Here is a 26981-nt window from a genome sequence, read left to right on the forward strand (position 1 = left end):
GCGCCGCGGACGGCGGACAGGGCCCTTCTGGGACGTCCGCGAGAGGCCGGGAGCCGTCAAAACACCCCCCCCCCCCCCTGCGCGTGCGGCAGTTGGTGCCGGCCAGCCGTGTTTTCGTGCCGGCACAGAATGGTGTGAATCAGGTCAGACCACCCCCTGCACCCCGAGAAAGGACAGGGGTGACGCGGGGAAGTGGGTTGATCTATTTTTGAATGCTCCCTTTCACTGGCAGCCTAGCCTGGTCCTCTGCGCTAAAAATGAAAGAAAACGAATGTTATCCCTCGCCGGCCGAGGGGGGGGGCGGGTGCCGCCCCCCCCCCCCATAGGGTTTTTTCGCGATAGCTCCGAACACGCTGGCGATAGAGAGCTGAAACTTGGCATACCTGACCTTTGATCCAAGCCGCATCTTTTGACACCAACCGCATTTTTGGGTCAGGTCAGGTCACTGACCTATGACGTCATAAGTGAACCTCTGCACGGTCTTCAGATGTCGCAACTTCGCAACGCCCTCACTGCCAGAGGAGATGTCACAGGGAAATGAAACTTGCAGGATCTAGTATCCATTATGAGTCCCACAACTTGTATATCTCGGATTTTTCCTAAAGGTCATATGAGGTCAGGTCATTTTCGTGACCTCACCATTATAAGTCAATGGGGAAAAATGAAAACTGCTATTCTGGCGCCGGGAACGATCTCCAACTATCTCAAGCACACAGAATCGTGATTTTATGCACTCCTTGCAAGGTAAGATGCGTCACTTTTGCATTGTTGACCTTGCGTGACGTCATTTATGACGTCATCAAGGTCATATTAGTTTTTCGTCAATAACTCTTGATCAAATTGAGCTAGCGAGTCGGAAAAGCCACCAATGGACTCAGGAAGACCTGCCGAATCGAATGATATGCGACATGACCTCTTTCGACCAACTTCGTGACCTGGGGGTGCTGACCTGACCTTGACCTGAGGTCAACACCCCAAGTTGACCTGACCCGGACAAAAAGTATACCATTCGACGCGCCTGAGCGAGACGAACACGACGCTGCCAAAATCGGCGCTCTGCGGCCGTTTTTTGCGAAGTTATTCACCAAAAACTGAACCGTACCTTGGGGCACTTGACCTGACCTCAGAGGTCACCGGTTGACCTAGGACCTTAAAATCGGGTACCAATCTCTGCGTCTCGTAACGGCGCACACGCTCGTTTTTTCCGCGACGCGCTAGCTCCACCAGGGGCGAAACGGTGAGGGGGGGGTCGTACCCGCCCCCCCCCCTCGGCCGGCGCGTATGTAGAAAACCAATAGGTCCGGCGAGGGTTATACCTAAATACGGAGATTCAGTTACTTGGACATGGTGAGCAGAGCAATGAGCATAGCCATAAACGTTGCATTATACGAATCGAAAGTTACTTTCTCTTTGGGTAACGATCCATATGTTTTGATGCACGTAGCTCACACCATATTTCATTTCCGCATGCATATACTGTTGAAAATTGGCAGCTCAGTTGGTGGAACATCTCGGCCGTTTACGAGACTGCTCATCGTTCCGTCGTTCCCATCCTCAGGATAGTCAAATCCTTCTCCCCCCCCCCCCCCGCCGCAACCCCCTGATCCGGGCTGGACGGGCACCTTTATCCCATGCGGGATTGCCAGCCGAGCACCGCCCGTAGCCGAGTGCGGTGAGTGATTGGGGGCTGGGTGGCCTGTCCTCTGGACAGGCTCAGCCCCAGCAACTCACCAGGGTGCTCGACCAGACCAATGTCTCCCCCTAATTCCTATCATCCTTCCGGCCCTGCAATGGTCTCGTCAGATCGAAAGGGCCTAATACAATTCAAAACAAACAAAAGAGACTGCTGACCCGGGTATGGTCCTCGGCTGGCGGTTCAGCAGCGGCAAGTACGGAGGCCAGTCGAATGTGTCAGACACTGGCTTTGTCTGGAAACGGTGACTGGCACACTTTTTCCCGGTTCAGCCCGGAATGGCCGGATCGCCCAGTTGGGGTCGGAGCCTATGCAACAAGCTCTTTTATACTGAGCTCTGTCTAATGCCTGAAACAGACTCTTTCCGCAGTCAGGAAATCGCATGCGAGAGCCTATTCAAATACATGGAAGCACGCTCGCATCAATCGCACGCACCTCCCGGATGCGATTGATGCGGGAAGAATTATAGGTAATGTATTTGAATAGTCTCTCGCATGCGATTTCCTGAACGCGGAAAGAGTCTGTTTCAGCCTTAACCGTCTATATTTTATAATATTGCGACATTGCAGCTTGATTTAAAACCTGGAATAAAACTAAAATCGAAAGTTATAATTTGTCGAATAACTAACTCGATAGTTGGTTTAGTATTACTCGAGTGCATCGGCTTTACTAAACATTGTAGAGACCTCGGGACATGATGATTGATGAATCCCTGACTTTGTGAGAAAATGCCAATCACTTAACATCGCAGCACGGAGCACCGCTTGCTAATCGACCTGACCTTTGACTTCATCTGATAAACCATTAAAGGAAATAGTTCACTTTTTAACATGGGTTTTGAACTGGAATAGCAGTTCCGTAGCTTGGGCTGAGACGAGCACAAATCAGGAGCTTTTACAGCCCAACGATCACCCTAGGCAAAGATATTCTATTTCTCGTCCCGAAAAGGTGTCTTGCGTTGAGGATGTGTGCCTTGCATATATTTCCATCCAGTATGAAAAGAGCATGGGTCCCGAAAATTATTCAGAAACTAGAGAAATTATCTACGAGAACTCTAGAGAAATTCTCGTACTGATCAATTAGGACATTCAGGGGAACATTATCAGATCGAGCAGATCGCCCAAATGCCGGTGGCTGCGATAATTTCTCTGTTTCTGAAGAATTTTCGGGACCCATGCTCTTTTCATACTGGATCGACTGTGCCTTACAGAAACTGAAAAGTTCTTCCTATATCAAAATATAGAAAATAATCTTTTGTTATAAAAAGGTTTTTTATTTTCTTTGCTGATTATTTTGAACATAAAAAATCATAAATCCGTTGCAAAAAAAATAATTTCGTGAAAGTGAACTATTTCCTTTAAACAAACCCGCTTCGTGATAGGTCAGGACCTGGCCTAGGTCTCGAAAATGGTCAACCCATGGCCCCAATCCTTTATTGAGAGGTAACACCATCTCATGGTGGATTGGAGTTTGGACAGCCACGGCGGCCACCCTGGTGCGCTGTCTATCAGAAGACTGTGATCGCCGTACTGAGGATCTCTAAAAGGGATCCGGAGAGGAGATGGGAGACCATCACGGCTCATGCTAAAGTTCTACAGCCGTGGGCACAGGACAGGGGCCAGAGCCTTGCGACTGTAAAAAAAAAACTTTAGGTATCGTAGGCCAGAGGCCTATATCCGGCAGGGACGTAGCCATGGGGACCACATGTGCCATGCCCCCCCGGCCCTGAAGCCGAAAAAACTAAAATTGGAAAATCCTGGCTACGTGCCTGATCTCCGGGGACCGGTTCATGTAGGTAGACCGGCGAGTGGCGACCGGCGTTTACGTAGCCTCGTCTCTATATCTATGCTCGTGGCTCTGAAGGTAAGCGACAGTGTAAGCGACGCATGGCTGAGCGTTTTCAAGCAAGTCATTTTTTAATGCCAAATCAATTAAAAAAGAGAAAAACTTTGAAAGCCCATGTTTTGGGAAATCCATATACCTACAAAAGAATATTTTTGGCGCCCTTGATAAACGACATTTCCGACGCTACTAGTACAAAATACAAGCCAAACCTGAGGTGTTTTTTATCCGCATGCTCCCAGGCTGCTGACGTTACGCGGCCTCTCATTGGTGTATATTCAGGTGAGTCATACTGTTCACCAATGATATGCCGAGACATGAGGGTGAGCAGCTTCGTAGGAGCCAGCAGCGTGCTGATAAAAACAGGTATCAAGCTGCAAGGCTCGAAAACTTGCTCGAAGCGATGCTGCGTCGCTGTATGCCATTATCACCGATTTGATTTGATTTGAATCAATTTTGTCTACTACTTGTTAGCTAGGTAGGTATATACCTGGATACGTTCCCAAGTGCTAGGTAATATTTTATTTTTATTCCTCATTTATAGGTGCACTTAATAATCCATGTTTCTTTGTTGCATTTTATTCACACACTTTTTCTCCGTTCCACACACTGATTTTACTAATTTTTGAATGTAAAAGTAAAGCACGTGAGTACATGTATGTTGGCCTGATTAATGGAGGTCTGACATTATTGCGAATATGTAAATGATATGATACTTTGTAACAAATATCCTGATTTAAGGGGATTTTTTTAAAATCATCTTCAATATTTTCGAAACTGAATTGATGATAAACATTTTTGTCTAGTTTCAGCATGTTGCGCTTGCTGCTGAGGCTGGGTTTGAGGTCAACTCTGCGGAGCTGTGCTGCTTCCTGTTCCACTCATGGCAGCAACACCATAACCAGAGCATACTCCACAAGAAGTCTGAGACACCTCCAAGAGAGGGGACTGCTGTCTGAAATATTTCCAGATGACGGGTAAGATTTAAATAATTTTCTGCTTACATATCCATTTTGAAATTTTATGGTGTTAAATATTATTTTTCCTTGGTTTGATTGAGGTCCTTTTTGTGCAATACATGTCATATGTATTTCCTAAAAAATTTATGGTAATTGGTAGGTGCTATTGGTTATTAGGTCAGTGATCAGTAGGTAGGCTTGTAGATTGAATCTATCACGATGTAAAAGTTATCCATTATTATTTCTCAACATCACATAAGATTGAATTAATGCTTTCATATGTTGCACATTTGACCTTCTTAGACTCTCTTTCAGCAGCCGTCTGCAGGATGTGCTGAACTCGTCAGAGCAGTGCTTCTACAGTGGCTTCGACCCCACGGCCGACTCCCTCCACGTGGGAAACCTGCTCGTTCTGGTGGCCCTGCTGCACTGTCAGAGGGCAGGACATGATGTCATTGCTGTGGTGAGTTGATGCCTGCCATTCATCATCCGATGTAATTTAAAGTTTCTGTCTGAGTTAGCTAGTATATTTCTCATTGGAAAAGATCCAGTTTGTGGTGGTCCAAAAATATGTCCAAGTGGTGTAAAATGTGTTTGCATAGCCCTAAGTGATGATGTGTCCAATTGCCATGGATTGTTTTTCACCTTGACACATTCATTTTTTTAGTAATTTTTATATCAATCAGTGGCGGATCTAGGATTTGAGTTTAGGGGGGGGCAAACATTGCGCCGCCAGGCAAGTCGGCGAGAATTTCAAACGTCCAGTCTTAGGAACAAAAAAAAAAACGAGCTACCCCTATTTTTCTCCTCGGATTTCGGGAATTACTTTTTTTTATTTTTTACATTTTTGTCAGTCCGGCCAAGCCAGGGCAGCGCAAAAAAAATTGCAGCCACCCTGACTCCGGGAGATAGTTAGAGAATAGCTCACCGGCGCTATGGACGGTCCGTCTTGGGTCCGTCCTCTACCTCCCGCATCACCTCGGCAAGACCTCGTCCGAAAGGTCCGCCCGCGCCGGTTCTCAAGGGCTTCTGTATCCGGAGACCGATAAGGGTCGCAGCAGCAGGTTCATGTGTAAATGCCCACGACCAAAGGCCACATCAGCGTACCTGCGATACTATACGCAGTCAGGGTTGCCACGTAGTTAAACGTATGAACAGTTGTTTCCGGTAATAGAAAATGAGATCAGTCGATTAAGAATCCCAACAAGAAATAGACGAAGAACAGCGCATTTGTTTTCGGTCCTGCATTTATTGATGCAATTACAATGAACATTCCTTAACCCGCGCCCTGATGGGGGGGCCATTTTGGCCCCCCCCCCCTGTGGTTTTTCTTAAATAGCGAGAAAACGGCGGCGCGCAGCGCCGCCAAATTTTGGGTACCTTACCGGGCATCAATTTGACACCTTCACACAAAATTTCAAGTCGCAGGTCACCTCAGGTCAGGAGTTATTGAGGTCAAACTGAGGTCATGTTCGAGCAAAAATGAGCAAAAAACATGACATCTTGAAACGCTCACCAATTCTACAGTTAACAAGCAATTTTAAAGTTCTTTATGTGGTTGTGTAGAGAAAACACGGCGCTACAAAACTGCTATCTCAGATTTTCGAAATTTTGGGATTTTGAGCCCCAAAAATCAAAAAAATTGATTTTTTTAGAAAAACTCAAAAAATTTCCAATTTTTTTTCGAATTTCGAAAAAACCGGAATATATGTGATAGTCCCTACGCTCTTCGATATACATACCAAATTTTAGATCGATACCTCTTTTTTTGGCCGAGTTATAGCAAAAAAAAAACTGTTAAAAATTGATTACGTCAAATTTTTGAACTCAATTTTTAGCAATTCTAGACCTCGTAGCGCAAAACGGAGACCACCATTGAACTCCCCGTGACGAGCTGCATCGAATCGATACCCATTTTATGCAAAAATATCAACTTTGAAATTTGACCTAATTTGACCTGACCTTGACCTGACCTTGACCTGACCTTGAACAAAACGTGACCTAAGCTGGCCCTAAAGTCTGTCTGACCCACATAATCGCATTTGTCATGTAAAATGGACCATAAAACATGTATCACACAACACTTTCATATTGTGACCCCCCCAGTGACCTGACCTCTGTGACCTGACCTGGTATCAGTGACCTCAAATAGCAAAATATGTGTTTGAAGAACATTTCTCCACCGATGATTTTCAATGAAATGCATTTTACTCGATTTTACAACGCATTTCTTGAAATGTCTGTAAACGGTGAAAATTCGACCTTTGACCTGACCTGTGACGTCATCGGTTTGACCGAGGTCAATGAAATTGGGTCACAAGGTAGTTCCCCGTTGGGGCTATCCAACACCGTTTACCGCTTGTCGCTATGTTGCGTGGTTCTCGAGATCTGAGGGGGGGCCAAAATGGCCCCCCCCCCCATCAGACCGCGTTGCTCGGCAGACCCCATCTGGGCGCGGGTTAACTTTGGGACTAAACTTTGCGAGCTAGCAAAATTATACAACCAGTACAAGGCCCTATATAGACAACCAGTATAACGCCTTTTGGGGCGACTAACGGAGCGAGCGAGAGGGTGAGACTTGCACGTGCGAAATTTCGAGGGGGTACCTCCACCTGACTTGTGCACGGCACCCTACTAACCGGTCTCTAGCGATGTACCAAATTTGGGCACAATCGGCCCAGCCGTTCTCGAGATCTGGAAGCGGCACCCTGCACGTGCGCACGTGCAAAATGGGTCCCAACTGACTTGTGCACGGCACCCTACTAACCGGTCCCTAGCCATATGCCAGATTTGAGCGCCATCGGTCCAGCCGTTCTCGAGATCTGGAATCGACCCCTGCACGTGCGCACGTGCAGCAGCACCCCAACTCTGGCACATGGATATGCATTGCCTAGTGGGTGCCTACCTACATGCCAACTTTCAGCGCAATCGGCCAAGTAGTTAGCGAGATATTGCAACAATTACAAAAGTGACACCTCTTCGTTTTGCACGTGGCACGTGCATAAGGGGTCACCCACATGCATCGGGAATAGTCCAATACTTGGTAGAAGGAATGAAGCTACCCTACAAAAATTACCGCGTGTAAATCTGTCAAGTGGTTGCTGAGATATAAGCGTCGTAGAATCGTGACCACGGCCGGCCGGCCGGCCGCTCATACTCAGAAATTTCCGTTAATCTAAGGAAAGACTACGCTCGCTTCGCTCGCTCCGTAATAAGTGTTACTTTCGAGAGGAGATAAACGATGCTTCTACAGACTACATAGGACCACAGCGCAACAGCCAACGGAATCACACTGAACAGCGTTAAGTTCCCACAACATACTGAGCTTCTCCAACACCTCGCAAACCAAAAGCTCTGACTGAGCCTTTCTGTGTTTGTCCCCGTTAGATAACGGTATGGCTCATGAAAAAGCCGCGATTGGTAATCTTCTTTATGTTATTCCTCTCAGAAACCTATCTCGCACTTGTTCTCAAAGGCACGCAGTACACCGTTCTTTCTGGCCATCACTGAGTGACACAGCGGCAGTAGCTCAACCATATCGTTCACTCAACTAGTTCTTATTATGCAAACACTTCTTATATACCCATGCAAACCCACCACTGTCCAACCGCTCACCAGTGTGGTGACCCCTGACCCCACTGGCGTCTGGCGGTCTGCTGTTGACGGTTTGTTTACTTGGTTCAAGGTTTCAATAAATCGCGTTATTTTTTTTTTATGGTAGCAGTAGCAGTAGTAGCACTGCTGATGGATGATGGACTGACATTCATGGGGCGGAGGACTTTTTATCAGCTCACAACTTAATATCACGAATATGACAACCTTCTAGTCCTCCATTTATTTCACATTTTCTTTTCAAACACCATATTTTTAGTATTCAAGTTGTAGTTTTTTTAGGGGGGGGGGGGGGGCAAAAAGATATGTTTGCCCAGAGGTTTTCCGTTTAGGGGGGGCAATTGCCCATTTTGCCCCAACGTAGATCCGCCACTGATATCAATACTCTGAACACCTTTTCACTGAATTATGAAAGCCATTTGTGCCTGGACTTAAGTGGAAGCCAGAGACATTACAAGTTCATTCACGGCCAGATAGGTGGCGCCACGGGTCAGATCGGCGACCCCAGCGGCCGCCGGACTGAGCGCTCCGCGATGGAGGCCGAGACCGTCGAAAAGAACTCCTCGGCCATCGAGGAGAACCTGCGCCGCGTGTTCTCCAACCACGAGCGGCACTTTTGGCGAGAGCGTGGCGAAACGGACCCGCTGCCGCCTCTCAGGTACTCGAACTTGTGGAACATCGGCATAAATGTAACGTTGTATATACATACTCCTTCAATGGTGCTTGTTGTGTTCTCTTTTTACGACGATCGTTTGTTGTATTCAATGTTTCAAGGTGGTTGTTTATCGCGTTTGCTCTCCGTGTGCAGGGTATTGAACAACATGGAGTGGTACTCGCAGTATTCGCTGGTGGATTTTCTCGCCATCATCGGACGCAGGTGATAATACGACTGAACATTAAACTACATAGATCTTCAATGGAAACCATACACGCATAACTATATTTGCTTCGGAAATGTTAGAACACTAGGCTACGTTTTTTCTCTCAGCTTAACCCATATTATATCAGCTGGTGATAATAAAAAGAGGTCAGTTATGCATATGGATAGCAGTTATACAAATCTAAATATTTATTAGTCGTCCTAGCCTCTATTTTTTTTTTTAATGGCTTAGTGCTTATTTTGTTTTTTGCTTTCAGCTGTGAATTCATTGTGAGTGTTCAATTACATTTTCATTAGGAGAAAAAGAGAAGATGTCGCTTTACTTACTCAGCTACAACAAAACACCAAACAACTGATAAGCATAAACAATCCAGTTGCACGGTCACCGAAAGGTGACTCCCTCCTTGTGACCTCTGCCGGCCCTGGCTCACGTTCCCGAACTCTGACAGCTGCACCCCCCCCCCCCCTCCCCGGTCGCCAGGTTTCGGATGTCCAACATGTTGTCTCGGGCGTCGGTCCAGTCGCGCCTCCAGAGCTCTGACGGCATGAGCTTCACCGAGTTCACCTACCAGGTGTTCCAGGCGTATGACTGGCTCTACCTGTGGCGGCGGCACGGCTGCGCCTTCCAGGCAAGGGACGGGAGCGGCGAGGGATGGAGGGGTACAGACCAGAGGGGAAGGGACGGAGGGATGAAGGAATAACAGGAGCCAGGATCAGGGTGGGAGAGGCAGGGAGAGGGATATGGTAGGGTCGGCAGGTAGGGGCGGGGATCCAGAGGGCGATATGGAATTGGCGGAGGTTAGAGAAGAATACGAATGGAGGATTTAGAGAGGGATGGAGGAGCTGTCCCGGAGTGGAAAAATAGCAATTTTCGAGGCATCTTAATCAGCAGTTCACCATAATATCACGCGACCTCCGTACCGTGCAAACACAGCGGTGTCACTTGACCTCTGCACCCACACTCCGACCGGTGTCACGTGACCTCTGCACCCACACTCAGACCAGTCCGACCGATGTCACGTGATTTTTGTACCAGCTCCCCGAGCGCTGGCGTCACGTGACCAATGTTCCGGTGACGTCACACAGGTGGGCGGCGCCGACCAGCGGGGTAACATGGTCTCCGGCTACGAGCTCATTACCGGCACCACAGACGAGGAGGTCGACGTGTTTGGTGAGAGCTCCTCCGCAGTGGCGGCGCGACGCGGTCAAAGGCACGCACATAGCTCAGAAAGTAGCCGGGAAGCCACGTGTATCAGAAGAACGGGCTCAGACCACCGTTATAGAAGCGTAGATCATATGTCAAAGGCATACTTTTGAGCACAGAATATCTTCGTGAACTCAGTTATGGGGCATTTTGAGGCATATTGATGTCCATTAATTCATTAGAGTATCCAGATGTTTTCGTGGATTCATGTCATACATCACGTACCCCTCCCTCTAACAATAGATTACCCCCCCCCCCCTGCCAGGTCTGTCGGTGCCCCTCATCACGTCAGAGGAGGGCGCCAAGCTGGGGAAGTCGGCCGGCAACACGGTGTGGCTGGACCCGCAGCGCACCTCGCCGTTCGACCTGTACCAGTACTTTGTGCGCCGACCCGACGGCGAGGCGGAGCGACTGCTGCTGCTGTTTACGTTCTACCCGCCGGCCCAGGTGGCGGCCATCATGGAAAAACATCACGTGAGGAGTCGCGGCTACTAAATCGGTATCTTGTGAAATGTTTGATTTGTTTGTTGTTTTGTGTGTTTGATATTTTTTGTTATGATAGTTAAGAGGTGCTTAACCCGCGCCCGGCTGGGGGTCCTGGATTTCCACGCCCTGCTGGAGGGGGGGGGGGTGTTTGAACAACCCCCCCTTGTAACTCGGCTCCTGGGCCACGTAGCGATACGCGGAAGGCGGCGTTCGAAAGAGCGTCAAAAATAATGACGAAATCACTTCGGTCAAGTTTTTGGTCAGGTCAAAGGTCAGGTCACCAGAGGTCATTGAAGGCAAAATTTCGCCGATTTCCAGGTCAAATATCGAAAATTTCCAAGAAGCCAACGCATAACTCGGGAACCAATAGAGCTACGGCGCCGCGGAAAAGCGCATTCGATAGCCCTATTAATGCCCTTTCTGAGTAATTATCTCAGATTTGACCTAACGTCAACGGTTTTGCCTGCAGGGGGCAAAAACTGCAAAAGTAGCCGATTTTTTTTTTTCGGAAACAGTTTTTCTGCAATAACTTTTGACCCAAGCCTTGTACGAGCTTACTTTTACCGGCATCGTGTTCCTCTCGTCAAGACGCATCGAATGAACTATAACATGACCTTAAAAGGTCAACTTGAAAATTTGACCTCAGGTCAAGGTCATGACCTGACCTGAAAGGGTCATGCTGCATATCAGTCGATCCGTATCGTCGAGCTGAATACATCTAAGGCGTTTTCATCGCTCTAGCATGCCTCTATCAAAAGTTATTTGCGAAAAACTGTTAGATACCATTCGTGACCTAAGATGACCTCAGGGCATAAACAAGGGTCACGGACACCATTTTCATGTTCAGTGTGTCTAAACCACTTGTAATTCGGTGTTTGGGAGTGTTTATAATGTCTTTCGTCCAAAAGAGGCGCATTTCAATTTTCTCCCATTGACTTATAATGGGGAGGTCGCAAAATTGACCTGACCTTAGGTCATCGATATCAAAATTCTGAGATATACATTTTGTACATGCTGTTGCTCTTAGCAATCGCTGAAAGAAAGCGATCGGTCACTCGGTGTAGCTATGACAGACATTGAAACTTGTTATGAGGTGAGGTCACTTCAAGTGACCTGGTGACCTGACCTTGAATGACCTTGGTCTGAAATTTTCACAACATGTGTAGAATTGATGTATGATAAGGTGTACCAAAAATGGCGGCGCTCCGCGCCGCCGTTTTTGAGATATTCGCGAAAAACCACAAGGGGGGTGTTCAAACACCCCCCCCCCCCCAGCAGGGCGCGGGTTAATGCTTATGGAGTGAACTGTCTTGTTTGAAATCGAAATAAGATTTTATTTCTATCGCTGAAGGATTATCTGAGGTCCTCTTCTATCCCACAGGAGAAGCCGGAGTCTCGTCACGCGCAGAAAAAGCTGGCTGAGAGTGTCACCACTCTGGTACACGGGGAGGAGGGGCTGCGCTCGGCCAAGCGCGTCACCAACGCCATCTATTCGCGGGATCCGGAAGCTCTAGTGTCGCTGGCGGACGCTGAGCTGCGCTCCATGTTTCGCCACTCGCCGGTCGCCGATCTATCTCTGCGGTCGGGAATGACCACACTAGACCTGGCGATGGCTGCAAAGTGCTTTAGGACGGAAGGTAGGCTGCCACGTCGCTATCACTTTTTTTTCTTAAGAGAAAAGCATTAAATATTGCCTATCCAAAGCTTTGTCATGTTTCAGTTGATTGATTGCATTTCGTTTTGTTTCTTGAGGCGGTATTAATTTTTTTGGTAATGCCATTGAAAGCTACGTGATTTAGGAAAAAATATGTGGTATGAGCAATAAGCTGCAATTTTAAGATGTCCAAGTAGCAGCTGTGTTATCCGTTCCCTTTGTAACGTTCCGGACGCCCTCTCCCCGTCTGACCGACGGTGCTGCCCCGCAGCGGACGCGGCGCGAATTATAAGTGCGGGCGGCTTCCACATCAACCAGCGCCGAGTCACGTCCGCCGAGGAGGTGGTGACGGCCGATAGTCACGTGCTGCCCAGCGGCCTAACGCTGCTGAGAGTCGGTGAGTCACGTGACCTGGCTGGGGTGGACGGTGCGGGTGTGTTTTAGACCATTCCAGGGCGGTGAGATGAGGTGATATCGTGGAGGGGGACTGAGTTGATCACCAGATGGTGTTCCCCCTCGGCTGAGCCCGTCCCGGTGGGCGGGGTACCGAGCCGCTCCCACGGTCAGCCCGCCGGGACAGTAGCTGCTGTGGTAACACTAACAGTCCTCACCGACTGTATGGGAGGGACGGTCACTGATAGCCAGTCAGGAACGGGGTCAGTGAGCGCGGGTAACGTCGGGGTTCTTGAATTGTGAATTGGCTCGATGTACATGTCGAGTCCATGCGAGTCGTTTTTAGTTTATACCAGCTGTGTTGATATTTGTACAATTTCGCCTGTGCACCTATATGCACTATCCAAGTCTACCTTAAGCTCATGTGTGAATAAATTATCCCGAGCCGTTCGCTGTATATGGATGTTGAATGGTTCCTGTAGCTTTTCGTCGTGCTCCATCGAAGTCTATTGTAACACATCATGTGCTCTCAAGTCTCAATAAAAATCATTTCAGCCCATAACCCTATCGAACTATAAGATAATGTCATTTGACGAATACTCTGTTTTCTTTCAGGAAAGAAGAACTACTATATCGTCAAATGGGTGTAAAGAACTGACGACAATACTAAGAAGAGTCACCGCTCGTGTATCGGATAACGCCACGGTGTTTCGCATTATCGTGACATGGAGGGCAGTTTGTTGATCTCGTCATGAAGCCGCTGTCCTCAGAAAGGTCATGAAATGCTCCGAGGAATGTGTACTTACTGTTTTTATCAACAGTTACAGCATGTTTTGTACGTGTGTGTGTCTGTGATTGTGCGGACTTACTGAAATGCAATCGGTGACTTCTAGCGTATGTTATCTAAGACTTTCTTTATTCACGGATGTCGCAGGACAGATTTTGTCACGTGAAAGTTGACGGTTTGCTTACGTTGTCCTTTCCAAGTCCCTTCACCACCCTACCGTATGGTTAGGCAAGGCCTGTTTAGGCAAGGCGTGCCTTGGGCGTGCCGGGCGTGCCTACACAGTAGGTATACTCAAGGCCATATATAGTGGTATACTGTGTAGGGGAGAGTGGGGCACAAAGTCAAGGCAGAAATTCGACAGGTGCGGTGTTCTGATATTGCCGTGGATGTGATTACATCTACTTGAATAATAGCTCAGCCGTCTAAAGTATGTTAAATGCCAGATGGTTTTCTGATTTTTCTTGCTTTGAGCTTTCATGTGCTATCACTTTTACCTTAGTGTCTAGTCTGGAAGCTATTTGGGAGAGCCCTAAAGGTAAGTAAAAATTGCAAACTGCTTCTAGAATGACTTAGTTGCGCCATATTTGTAGTGAAGCGAGGTAAAGGAGACAGAGGATTCCTTTATAAGGGACATTTAAGAGACAAATAGGGGAAGACAAGATATCTTGGCTCGCTACGCGTCGCGTTGGCCATAAAATGATTAAGGAGAAAATTTGGGACCGATTGGTGTTTGTCCCGTGTTGATCGGACGTCTAGAAGCTTAGATATTCGCGAAAAACTTGTTGAGCTTGCCAAAATACCTGCCAGCTTGCTGTATCACCTGCTACTTGGTATTGTACTGAAAACTTGCTAATGTACTGAAAACCTGCCAAAGGTATTTACTTGCCTAAATACCGCAAAGAAGTTGTTCTAAAATACTTGGTATTTACTTGCCTAAATACCGCAAAGAACTTGTTCCTTTCCGACGTTTAAATCAGACGTCTTAAGAATACCAAACACCTTCTAAATTTCCCTTGGTCTCAGTTCGTTTTGATTTGTTTTCAATGAATTGATTGCAATTTGTGTTACGTTCAACTCCAATTCGTATTTTGTTTCACCAACCTACCATTTCACACTTGTTTTTTGCGTCCTACCTATCATGCGCTTAAGCTTACGTTGAAAGAGCCGGTGGGTGGTTATAATGCAATCCTCGGGATAATTCCGGGTTCGTCGGGCAGGAAAACTTTCCACTCCATCCCCCCCCCCAGAAATCAAACGTATTAAGACGATCAAAGATCTTCCAAATTTCCATTGGTCTCAGTTCGTTTTAATTTGTTTTCAATGAATTGTTTGCAATTTAAGTTATGCTCAATTCCATGTAGTATTTTGTTTCACTTACCGATCGCTTCTCATTTTCTTTTTGCGTCCTACCTAATAAGCGATTACACTCACGGTGATGGAGCCGGTGGGTGGTTATAATGCAATACCCTGCACGGTGAACAGCTTGCGAGTTTTGCAGCGGTGCGATTGCTGGGGCTTATCGCTGACTGAAAAGGGTAAATACAGTAAATACCGATGGCTGTGTTGGATCCCTTTGCTTTTGCCCAACATTCAGCGTTGGAATTGTGGCTTTACCGTCCCTCTTATTAAAGTTATCTAACTTTTTGTAGCTTCGTCAGGTTAGACACGACGCGCGCGGCGGTATCCATCTGGCGGCCGCTGGCGGAACTACCGCGCACGGCCCGCTTGCCGCACGGGCCTGGCGGCCGCCAGTGGAACTACTGCGCAGGTGGCAGCACCTGCCCGTGGAGAAGCGGCTGGCAATCGGCCGCCCCACTCCCCACCCCGCCCCCACCCAGCTGGCCGCCAGACCGTGGGAACGACTCGGCTCAGCACTGCCGCACGCGCATTCAGCGGCGGGTTGTCGATTTTTCGAGTGTCGGCTGCCGATCTCCCGAGAGCCGGCCACCTGTCAGCCGCCGTTCGGCTCTGTGTTAAGCATATGGGGTATCTCACTTTTCCGAGATCTACGTCAAACTACGTATTTAAAACTACATATTCTACAGCCGAATCTTCACACTGGGGGTACCTCACTCACAATCGCACGTGAATCAGCCGCATTCCTGTGTCTGAAGCCAATGCTTAAGAGATATGTGGTTCCGCGGCTATCTCGCAAGCCCTAAGAGAAAAAGCTCGCTGCAAAAACTGAGCACTTGAAAAAACCCGCAAACCGACGCAAATAGAATAGTTATACAAGATATCTTGGCTCGCTACGCGTCGCGTTGGCCATAAAATGATTAGGAAGAAAATTTGGGACCGATTGGTGTTCGTCCCGTGTTGATCGGACGTCTAGAAGCTTAGATATTCGCGAAAAACTAAGATATCTTGGCTCGCTACGCGTCGCGTTGGCCATAAAATGATTAGGAAGAAAATTTGGGACCGATTGGTGTTCGTCCCGTGTTGATCGGACGTCTAGAAGCTTAGATATTCGCGAAAAACTTGTTGAACTTGCCAGAATACCTGCCAGCTTGCTGTATCACCTGCTACTTGGTAATGTACTGAAAACTTGCTAAGGTACTGAAAACCTGCCAAAGTACGTGGTATTTACTTGCCTAAATACCGCAAAGAACTTGTTCTAAAATACTTGGTATTTACTTGCCTAAATACCGCGAAAAACTTGTTACTTTCCGAGGTTTAAATCAGAGAACGACCAATGATTCTTCGAATTTGACTTGGCCTCATATCGCTTTGCTGACTTTCAATGAACTGCTTGCATTTTGAGTTGAATTTCTTGCCACTTTGTGATGTTGTTCACCTATCTATATTATTTATTCCCACTTGCTAATAGCCTCCTACCTATTCTGCGGTTATATCAGCATGGTGTGAACCGGTGGGTGGTTATAATGGAATACCCTGCACGGTGAGCAGCTTGCGAGTTTTACAGCGGTGCGATTGCTGAGGCTTATGGCTGACTGAAAAGGGTAAATACAGTAAATACAGATGGTTGTGTTGGATCCCTTTGCTTTTGCCCAACATTCAGCGTTGGAATTGTGGCTTTATCGTCTATCTTATTAAAGTTATTTAACTTTTTGTAGATTCGTAAGGTTTGAAGCGACGCGCGTAACGATATCCCTCTGGAGGCCGCACGCGGAACTACCGCGCACGGCGGCTCTGGCCGGCCGACTGCACAGGTGGCAGCACCTGCCCCGACTGGGCATTTACGGCGGCCCCGGCCGGCCGTCTGCTGCCGGATCTCCGGAACGGCGGTACCTCGCTCATTTTCGCACGCGCATTCAGTGGCGGCTTGTCGATTTTTCGAGTGTCGGCTGCCGATCTCCCGAGAGCCGGCCACCTGTCAGCCGCCGCTCGGCTCTGTGTTAAGCATATGGGGACGGCGAATTTCTCCCGGAGGGAAGCACCTCGCTCACAAAAGCACGTGAATCAGCCGCATTCCTGTGTCTGAAGCCAATGCTTAAGAGATATGTGGTTCCGCGGCTATCTCGCAGGCCCTAAGAGAAAAAGCTCGCTGCAAAAACTGAGCACTTCAAAAAACCCGCAAACCGACGCAAATAGAATAGTTATACAAGATATCTTGGCTCGCTACGCGTCGCGTTGGCCATAAAATGATTAAGGAGAAAATTTGGGACCGATTGGTGTTTGTCCCGTGTTGATCGGACGTCTAGAAGCTTAGATATTCGCGAAAAACTTGTTGAGCTTGCCAAAATACCTGCCAGCTTGCTGTATCACCTGCTACTTGGTATTGTACTGAAAACTTGCTAATGTACTGAAAACCTGCCAAAGGTATTTACTTGCCTAAATACCGCAAAGAAGTTGTTCTAAAATACTTGGTATTTACTTGCCTAAATACCGCAAAGAACTTGTTCCTTTCCGACGTTTAAATCAGACGTCTTAAGAATACCAAACACCTTCTAAATTTCCCTTGGTCTCAGTTCGTTTTGATTTGTTTTCAATGAATTGATTGCAATTTGTGTTACGTTCAACTCCAATTCGTATTTTGTTTCACCAACCTACCATTTCACACTTGTTTTTTGCGTCCTACCTATCATGCGCTTAAGCTTACGTTGAAAGAGCCGGTGGGTGGTTATAATGCAATCCTCGGGATAATTCCGGGTTCGTCGGGCAGGAAAACTTTCCACTCCATCCCCCCCCCCAGAAATCAAACGTATTAAGACGATCAAAGATCTTCCAAATTTCCATTGGTCTCAGTTCGTTTTAATTTGTTTTCAATGAATTGTTTGCAATTTAAGTTATGCTCAATTCCATGTAGTATTTTGTTTCACTTACCGATCGCTTCTCATTTTCTTTTTGCGTCCTACCTAATAAGCGATTACACTCACGGTGATGGAGCCGGTGGGTGGTTATAATGCAATACCCTGCACGGTGAACAGCTTGCGAGTTTTGCAGCGGTGCGATTGCTGGGGCTTATCGCTGACTGAAAAGGGTAAATACAGTAAATACCGATGGCTGTGTTGGATCCCTTTGCTTTTGCCCAACATTCAGCGTTGGAATTGTGGCTTTACCGTCCCTCTTATTAAAGTTATCTAACTTTTTGTAGCTTCGTCAGGTTAGACACGACGCGCGCGGCGGTATCCATCTGGCGGCCGCTGGCGGAACTACCGCGCACGGCCCGCTTGCCGCACGGGCCTGGCGGCCGCCAGTGGAACTACTGCGCAGGTGGCAGCACCTGCCCGTGGAGAAGCGGCTGGCAATCGGCCGCCCCACTCCCCACCCCGCCCCCACCCAGCTGGCCGCCAGACCGTGGGAACGACTCGGCTCAGCACTGCCGCACGCGCATTCAGCGGCGGGTTGTCGATTTTTCGAGTGTCGGCTGCCGATCTCCCGAGAGCCGGCCACCTGTCAGCCGCCGTTCGGCTCTGTGTTAAGCATATGGGGTATCTCACTTTTCCGAGATCTACGTCAAACTACGTATTTAAAACTACATATTCTACAGCCGAATCTTCACACTGGGGGTACCTCACTCACAATCGCACGTGAATCAGCCGCATTCCTGTGTCTGAAGCCAATGCTTAAGAGATATGTGGTTCCGCGGCTATCTCGCAAGCCCTAAGAGAAAAAGCTCGCTGCAAAAACTGAGCACTTCAAAAAACCCGCAAACCGACGCAAATAGAATAGTTATACAAGATATCTTGGCTCGCTCCGCGTCGCGTTGGCCATAAAATGATTAAGGACAAAATTTGGGATCGAATGGTGTTTTTCCGGTGACGATCGGACGTCTAGAAGCTTCGATATTGGCGAAAACTTGCTGAACTTGCAAAAGTACTTGGTACTTGCTTGGTACTTGCCAAAGTACTTGGTACTTGCCAAGGTACTTGGTACTTGCTTGGTATTTGCATAAGTACTCGGTATTTGCCAAAGTACTTGGTACTTGCTTGGTATTTGCAAAAGTACTTGGTACTTGCTTGGTACTTGTAAAAGTACTTGGTACTTGCTTGGTACTTGCGAAAGTACTTGGTACGTGCCCCCCCCGTTCCCCCGACTCTACTCCCACCCTTACCCCCTCGGGATAATTCCGGGTTCGTCGGGTAGGAAAACTTGCCACTCTATCCCCCCCCCCCAGAGCCATTTGGTATCGATCGGTGTTTGTCCCGTGTCAATCGGTCGTCAATAAGTCGAGATATGCACGGCGAATTATTTCAATCGGTGCCGATAACAATCTTCAGCACGGAGGTACCCACACTCATTCCTGGCCGTATCTCACTTTTCCGAGATCTACGTCAAACTACGTATTTATAACTACATATTCTACAGCCGAATCTTCACACTGGGGGTACCTCACTCACAATCGCACGTGATTCAGCCGCATTCCTGTGTCTGAAGCCAATGCTTAAGAGATATGTGGTTCCGCGGGTATCTCGCAAGCCCTAAGAGAAAAAGCTCGCTGCAAAAACTCAGCGCTTCAAAAAACCCGCAATCCTACTCAAATGGATAATTAAACAAGATATCTTGGCTCGCTACGCGTCGCGTTGGCCATAAAATAATTAAGGAGAAAATTTGGGACCGATTGGTGTTCGTCCCGTGATGATCGGACGTCTAGAAGCTTCGATATTCGCGAAAAACTTGCTGAATTTGCAAAAGTACTTGGTACTTGCTTGGTACTTGCAAAAGTACTCGGTACTTGCCAAAGTACTTGGCACTTGCTTGGTATTTGCATAAGTACTTGGTACTTGTTTGGTATTTGCAAAAGTACTTGGTACTTGCTTGGTAGTTGTAATAGTACTTGGTACTTGCTTGGTACTTGCGAAAGTACTCAGTACTTAAAAAACTTGCCATTCTACTCCCTTCTTCGGGATAATTCCGGGTTCGTCGTGTAAGAAAACTTGCCACTCTCCCCCCGCTCCCCCTTCGGAATAATTCCGGGTTCGTCGGGTAGGAAAACTTGTCACTCTACTCCCCTCCGCCCCCCCCCCCAGTTCCACACCCGACTCTACTCCGCCCCCCCCTCGAGATATTTCCAGGTTTGTCGGGTAGGAAAACTTGCCACTCTTCTCCCGCCCCCCCCCCCCCTCCACAGCCATTTGCCACTCTCCCCCCGCTCCCCCTTCGGGATAATTCCGGGTTCGTCGGGTAGGAAAACTTGCCACTCTACTCCCCCCAGTTCCGCACCCGACTCTACTCCCGCCCCCCTTGGGATATTTCCAGGTTTGTCGGGTAGGAAAACTTGCCACTCTTCTCCCCCCCCCCCCACAGCCATTTGGTAGGTATCGATCGGTGTTTGTCCCGTGTCAATCGGTCGTCAATAAGCCGAGATCACGGCGAATTATTTCAATCGGCGCCGATCAGAATCCTTAGAACGGAGGTACCCACGCTCATTTCTGGCCGTATTTCACTTTTCTGAGATGTACGTCAAACTACGCATTTAAAACTACATATTCTACAGCCGAATCTTCAAACTGGGGGTACCTCACTCACAATCGCACGTGAATCAGCCGCATTCCTGTGTCTGAAGCCAATGCTTAAGAGATATGTGGTTCCGCGGCTATCTCGCAGGCCCTAAGAGAAAAAGCTCGCTGCAAAAACTGACGGCTTCAAAAAACCCGCAAACCGACGCAAATAGAATAGTTATACAAGATATCTTGGCTCGCTACGCGTCGCGTTGGCCATAAAATGATTAAGGAGAAAATTTGGGACCGATTGGTGTTCGTCCCGTGTTGATTAGACGTCTAGAAGCTTAGATATTCGCGAAAAAACTTGTTAAACTTGCCAGAATACCTGCCAGCTTGCTGTATCACCTGCTACTTGTTAATGTACTGAAAACTTGCTAATGTGCTGAAAACCTGCCAAAGTACTTGGTATTTACTTGCCTAAATACCGCAAAGAACTTGTTCTAAAATACTTGGTATTTACTTGCCTAAATACCGCGAAAAACTTGTAACTTTTTGACGTTTAAATCATACGACGATCAATAATTTGGTCTCAGAATCCTTTTTTGAATTATCAATGATTTACTTGCAAATTGAACTGATTTACCTACCTATTAGAAGTGCATCCTAGCTATGTGAAATGCGATTCACCTACCTACCTGTTTTTCCCCACTTGCCCTTCGCGTCCTACCTATCTTGCGGTTATACCTGTAAGTTATCAGTCGGTGGATGGTTATAATGCAATACCCTGCACGGTGAACAGCTTGCGAGTTTTACAGCGGTGCGATTGCTGGGGCTTATTGCTGACTGAAAAGGGTAAATACAGTAAATACAGATGGCTGTGTTGGATCCCTTTGCTTTTGCCCAACATTCAGCGTTGGAATTGTGGCTTTACCGTCTCTCTTATTAAAGTTAGCTAACTTTTTGTAGATTCGTAAGGTTTGAAGCGACGCGCGTGACGATATCCCTCTGGCGGCCGCACGCGGACCTACCGCGCACGGCGGCTCTGGCCGGACGACTGCACAGGTGGCAGCACCTGCCCCGACTGGGCATTTACGGCGACCCCGGCCGGCCGCCGGCTGCAGTGCCTGGATCTCCGGAACGGCGGTACCTCGCTCATTTTCGCTCGTGCATTCAGCGGCGGGCTGTCGATTTTTCGAGTGTCGGCTGCCGATCTCCCGCGAGCCGGCCACCTGTCAGCCGCCGCTCGGCTCTGTGTTAAGCATATAGTGACGGCGAATTTCTCCGGGATGGAGGGACCGCCATCGAGTTTGTCACGTGAATCGGCCGCATTCCTGTGTCTGAGGCCAATGCTTAAGAGATATGTGGTTCCGCGGCTATCTCGCAGGCCCTAAGAGAAAAAGCTCGCTGCAAAAACTGAGCGTTTCAAAAAACCCGCAAACCGACGCAAATAGAATAGTTATATTAAGGGAACCCTATGTAAACACGGTTAGTGTCACTTTTTACAAAATTGGCTCTGGCGCCCACACTTTCAACAGCTGGTGTTTGATTCTTTCCTGATATATTCCCTACAGCAGGGGTCGGCAACTGGTGGGGCATGCCCCCTTTGGGGGTAATGGAGCCCTTTCGGTGGGGGTAATGAGGGATTCTGAGAAAGCCTATCTTTTTAGAGTTTGTAGCTTCAGTGATGGAGCCATCGTGACTGTTGCATCCCAGGGTTCAAAGATTAGCCCAGGCCAAAGGCACAGCACACATTGATTAGATACCAATTTTCACGTACCTGCTCGCCTCACCATCTCACCCCTCCGTACAGTCGTTCAAAAGCAGCTGCAACTTTTAACCGTCGCCCGTCTGTTGGCGTTTCAACAGCCGCTAACGTAAGGGGGAGGAGTCGATCGGACTCCCGCGGCCTCTCGGACTCTGATATGGAGCTGTGCATAAAAAAACGAGCGTGCTACCCGTGACAATAGGAAGCCGCTGCTGCCCATTTTTAAAGGGACCCTCCCACCTTCAAAAAAGTTTATGAATTGGCATGAAAGTGATGTCGCTCGGTTCAGAAAGAGCGAAAACGAATATCTACCAAATTTCACCGAAAAATATTCACCGGTTTTCAAGATATTAGACTTTTACTTTTGTTTACTTTTTTGGGATCTCCGCTGTTTCTAGCGACTTTATTTTAGAAGTGCGGCGTTTGCGGCAGACGTTGCGCGCAAATAGCATATACCACCGCGTGCTACAAAACGTTTTAGTCAAACATTTAAAAATCGTTAGATATCTGCGCTGACGTCACACATTCAGAGGGGTATTCCTAAGCATTAGCCCCTCTGAATCAAAATGCTGCAATTTTGAAATTCAATATTTCCGATTTAAGGCATTTCTCGATGTTGTGAGTGCCGAAACCGGTAATTGTGAGCCAGGGACCCCATTTTGGCTATCTCAACTCAAATCTATTGTTAAGGTGGGAGGGTCCCTTTAACCCTCGCCCTGGCAGGGCATTTTTCATAACACGGCCTGGCAGGGGGGGGGGGTCGATGCGACCCCCCCCCCTCGCGATTGGCTCCTATGGCACCTAGAAACACCAAATTTGGTAGGTAGGTGGGCCCCCTGGAGTTCTCGCCCCTGTGCAAATTTGGTTGCTCTAGGTCAATATTTAGGGGGGTTTTGGGGGTATAAATGTAAAAATTTCGCTAAAAACAGGTCAAAAGTTTTTCGCTTATAACTTTTGATCTAATTAAGATAGAGCAAAAAGAAAAGCACCAGTGAACTCAGCACGTCAAGGCGCGTCGAATGATATACTTTTTAGCTTGCTTAAGTGTACTTAAAGTTTTTCTTAAATTTTAAGTAAACTTAAATTAATAAATTAAGTTAAAGTTGACCAAATTGCATCATATTGCATATCATTCGATTCGGCTGATCACCAGGAACACAATGATACCATTTCTTAAGCTCTAGCGTCATTATGTGCCAAGTTATTGGCAAAAACGTCATTTGACCTCAGTTGACCTCATTTGACCTGACCCATGGATAAGTACACCAAACAAAGAAGCACCAAGTGACCTGCTGTTAAGTACTGTGGTTTCAAAGCACAAAAGTGATAAAACGAAGCGGATATCTCCAGTATTTTCCGAATTTAGTATTTTCCCATAGGCTTAACATTACGACGTAATGACCTCTAACTGACCTCAGGTCAGTGACCTCAAAAAACCCGAACTATATGTTATACAACTCGGTGAACTTAGCACATCCTGAAAGTTTGAAGGAAATCAGTGCAAAACTGTGAGTTGGACAGGTGCAAAAAGAAAATTGAAATTTGACCATGACCTTGTACCGGTTTTTCTGACCTGGTGACCTGACCCAAGGTCACCCGGACCTGAAATTTTCAGGTCATATGTAAAAAGGTTGCCCCATAGGCTGTGCCAAATTTGGCGGCGCTGCGCGCCGCCGTTTTTACGCTATCTTCGAAAAACCTTAGGGGGGGGGTCGCATCGACCCCCCCCCTGCCAGGGCGAGGGTTAAGGTCTTTGGTCATTCCGTCTCATTCAAGAGGGCAATGATAAGTGTCGAGAAAATCGGGACCCGCTATAACTTCTTGAAGTGAGATTTTATGGCTCAAGATGATCTCCAGAAAAAGCTCATAAGCCAACGGTCGTTATGGGTCCAGGGGCCAGTTTTACCAACAGAAAAATAGCCGCCTGCCGGAATTTTTGCCTAAAGATCGTTTCACATATGGAGCGTAAACGGTAAAGCCCTATCCGCTTACGAGCCCATCGCGTTTACGCTCCGTATGTGAAGCGGTCTTGAGGCAAAAATTCCGGCAGGCGGTTATTTTTCTGTTGGTAAAACTGGTCTCAGGTCATGATATTTTCCGGGCTGGCGAAAAAAAATGATGGGCTCGAGGGTACAATTTGGTCGTGATCCAATGCCTTTTACGTGAGCTTTTAACGAAAAACCATCCGCCGCCCCTATACGTACAAGGGTTAATGGGATATAGCATAGGCGGCGGAACGGGGAGGGCACCGGGGCACCGTGCACTAGGGTGTTCCATATTACTATGGAAAAATTCAAAATCAAAACACATCGTCATTTCGATTTTGCCCTGTATTCTTACTTCAAATGAAAGCGATTGACACCTCGTTGAACAAAATCGGACGATATTTAGATGTCGCGCTCATGACCGCCATAGCACTCTAGAGTGAGAAGGCCGAGCAGGCGGCCTTGGTCCGCTTGGGAACCTGGCTGCGGTGAAGCTGGACGACGCGAAGGAGGTACTGGCGCTGTTCCTCATCCTTAACAGCGCCAGCGAACTGCTTGATGAGGGCGATCCCGCGCTCAACGCTGTCATTCACCACCTTCAGGGCCCTGATGCGGTTCTTCAGTGCCTCGTCCTTGATCAAGTTCTGGGGATGATCTTCCCGATCCGCCAGCAGCTCGAACAACCGTTTGCTGCGACTAGTGACGAAGTTGCTCAGGGTAGTGGTGTTATCCACACGCAATCCTTTCCCATCGAGCCGCTTCAGTGCCTTCTTGGACGCAGGCTTCACCAGGTTCTCCAGCATCCGCTTCTTCTCCTCATCCTCGACTCTGTCGTCGAAGAAAGCCAACGCGATGAGGTCTTCTGAAAGGTACCAGAGATGGCGGGTTAGGGCCTTGGTAGCCTGTGGGCTGACTTCCTCGTCGCGATAATCGTTGAGGGCCTGCAGGAGCACCAGATCGTTCTTCGGGGCGTACTCCGGAATCAGCGCCTCGTGCCAGTGCTTGACTACAAGAGGCTCACGAACAGTGCCACTTGACGGAGGCCTTGTTGAACGCGAGCTGGCAGCTCAAGTTGGTCGATGAAGAGCGTCATCTTGACGGCGTAGATGGCTTTGGCCATCCATCTACATAGCTTGATGATAGGCACCAGGAGCTCGAAACCGGACCTGTCCCTCACTTCCTCCGAGGAACACGAGGCACAGACGGAGAAGCTCCTCGTAGTCCTCGCGTGGGTTGCTTCCGTCATGGAAAACCTTTCGCAGGAACGCAATCATCTGCACGCGGAGCAGCTCAAGCCAATACTTTGAGATACTACGAGTGTTAGCTTCATTCTTCATGAAACTAGCATACAGAAAAGTTTCAAAAGAGCGCGACATCTAAATATTGTTCAATCGAGCTGGGTTTTTGCACACATCATGGATATATGGCAAGGTTATGGGGCGACATCGAAATGTCGGCCAATGCTGAAGTTGGGGAAAATGGAACACCCTACCGTGCACCCTTTGATTTTTGCATTTTAACATTAGCCCTATGGGCGTTGCATGGAAAGAATGGGACCAAAAGTCGGCAGTGCTCCCCCCTCCCCCTTAATTGAAGGTGTTCCGCCGCTACTGGGATATAGGCATTAAATGTTTTGTGGAGGAAGTGTCATGTTTTAAATTTGATGCATTGGAAATGCACAAATACCCAAAGAGTTCCAGGACGGTATGGAATTTCAGTAAACTTAGTTGTTTCAGCAATGGGGTCTGGTAGGTGGGGGTAATGGCCCTGCCTGGCGCCCAAAAAGGGGGCACGACACCGAATGACCTGCCGACCACTGCCCTACAGCAAGAGCTTCAAATGCCCCGATGGTGTTCCGGTTGTATCTCAATTGGTTTCGACGCTAGAGTCGGTTATGCGTCGACGCGTCATCTGACAGAAGCTGCCACATATACGGGGTAGTTTCTGTCACCTGCAGGGACAGATTCTGTCAGTAATGGTTTATCACCGCATGCCATCCAGTGCCCCTGGAATGTTTCACTTGTGTTTTCCACTCATCTTCGTATAATTTATAGAGAATTACCGGGGTTACATGAGCAAGTAAATGCATATCAGGAACGGATTTTCCTATTCGCTCACCATTGTAGTCCGTTTGTAATACGTATTAACTCTGCTCATGTAACCCCGAGTAATGACAACCAGATTTTTCGCAGACTAGGTCGGTCGGTTCGATATAACGGAAGATCCGCAAAAACTGAAGGACAGAGAAGCACCATCTTGAAACAAAGTTTTTCACATTATTGACAAGTTTCTGGCTCGAGAAAGTGTTAACAATAGGTTCACGCAATTCAAGGAACACACCGGCGGCCATAGACCAAATCAAAGGCCCACGGCGAACACCACTCGTGTGAGAGCTACGCTACTCAGACTGTCAATGGTCAGCGATATCGGGTGGCTCTGGCGACGTTTTGGAGGGTTCTGCAGTATTAGGATGAGCAGAGATCCGGTAAAGCTTAACCCGCGCACCGACGGGGGTCTGCGCCAACTTAGTACCGACGGGTGGGGGGGGGGGGGGGGGCGGATGACCGCCCCCCCTGAGATCTCGAGAACGAAGCAAGGTAGCGACAAGCGGTAAACGGCATCGGATACGCACGGACAAGGTCTACAATTTTTACTAAGGTCATTTTCAGGTCAGGTCAAAGATGACGTCACAAGGGTCGAAAAAGTCAAAATGGCGGCGCTAGATATGGAGAGGGTTTTTCTCGAATAACTTTCGAAGTAGTCAAGATAGGAACAAACTAAGGGCATCATCGTGATCCTCTCGTCAATCCGCATCGAATGATATATATGTTGACCTCGAAAGGTCAAGGTCAAAGGTTGACCTCAGGTCACGTGAC

The 26981-nt window shown here is 48.0% G+C and overlaps 1 protein-coding gene across 7 annotated transcripts; it reads left to right on the forward strand.

Moving 5' to 3' along the window:
* Positions 1 to 3845: 3845 nt before the first annotated feature.
* LOC122369555 (tyrosine--tRNA ligase, mitochondrial-like) lies at positions 3846 to 13615 on the forward strand. Of its 7 annotated transcripts, none has more exons than XM_043344385.1 (11): positions 3846 to 3858; positions 4342 to 4512; positions 4810 to 4957; positions 8580 to 8764; positions 8915 to 8983; positions 9468 to 9615; positions 10073 to 10157; positions 10456 to 10664; positions 12058 to 12313; positions 12602 to 12727; positions 13339 to 13615. In XM_043344385.1, the coding sequence occupies exons 2-11, from the start codon at positions 4349 to 4351 to the stop codon at positions 13371 to 13373; spliced, it is 1425 nt and encodes a 474-aa protein (XP_043200320.1). In that variant the 5' UTR covers positions 3846 to 3858; positions 4342 to 4348; the 3' UTR covers positions 13374 to 13615. The 7 variants fall into 7 exon arrangements, with proteins under 7 accessions (XP_043200320.1, XP_043200318.1, XP_043200324.1 ...); XM_043344383.1 differs by lacking the exon at positions 3846 to 3858 and adding an exon at positions 3916 to 4013; XM_043344389.1 differs by lacking the exon at positions 3846 to 3858 and adding an exon at positions 3920 to 3951 and having other exon boundaries at positions 4813 to 4957.
* Positions 13616 to 26981: the final 13366 nt, after the last annotated feature.

The sequence above is a fragment of the Amphibalanus amphitrite genome, unplaced genomic scaffold (assembly GCF_019059575.1).
Source record: "Amphibalanus amphitrite isolate SeventyFive unplaced genomic scaffold, NRLGWU_Aamphi_draft 001048F_arrow, whole genome shotgun sequence".
Classification (NCBI taxonomy): Eukaryota; Metazoa; Arthropoda; class Thecostraca; order Balanomorpha; family Balanidae; genus Amphibalanus; species Amphibalanus amphitrite.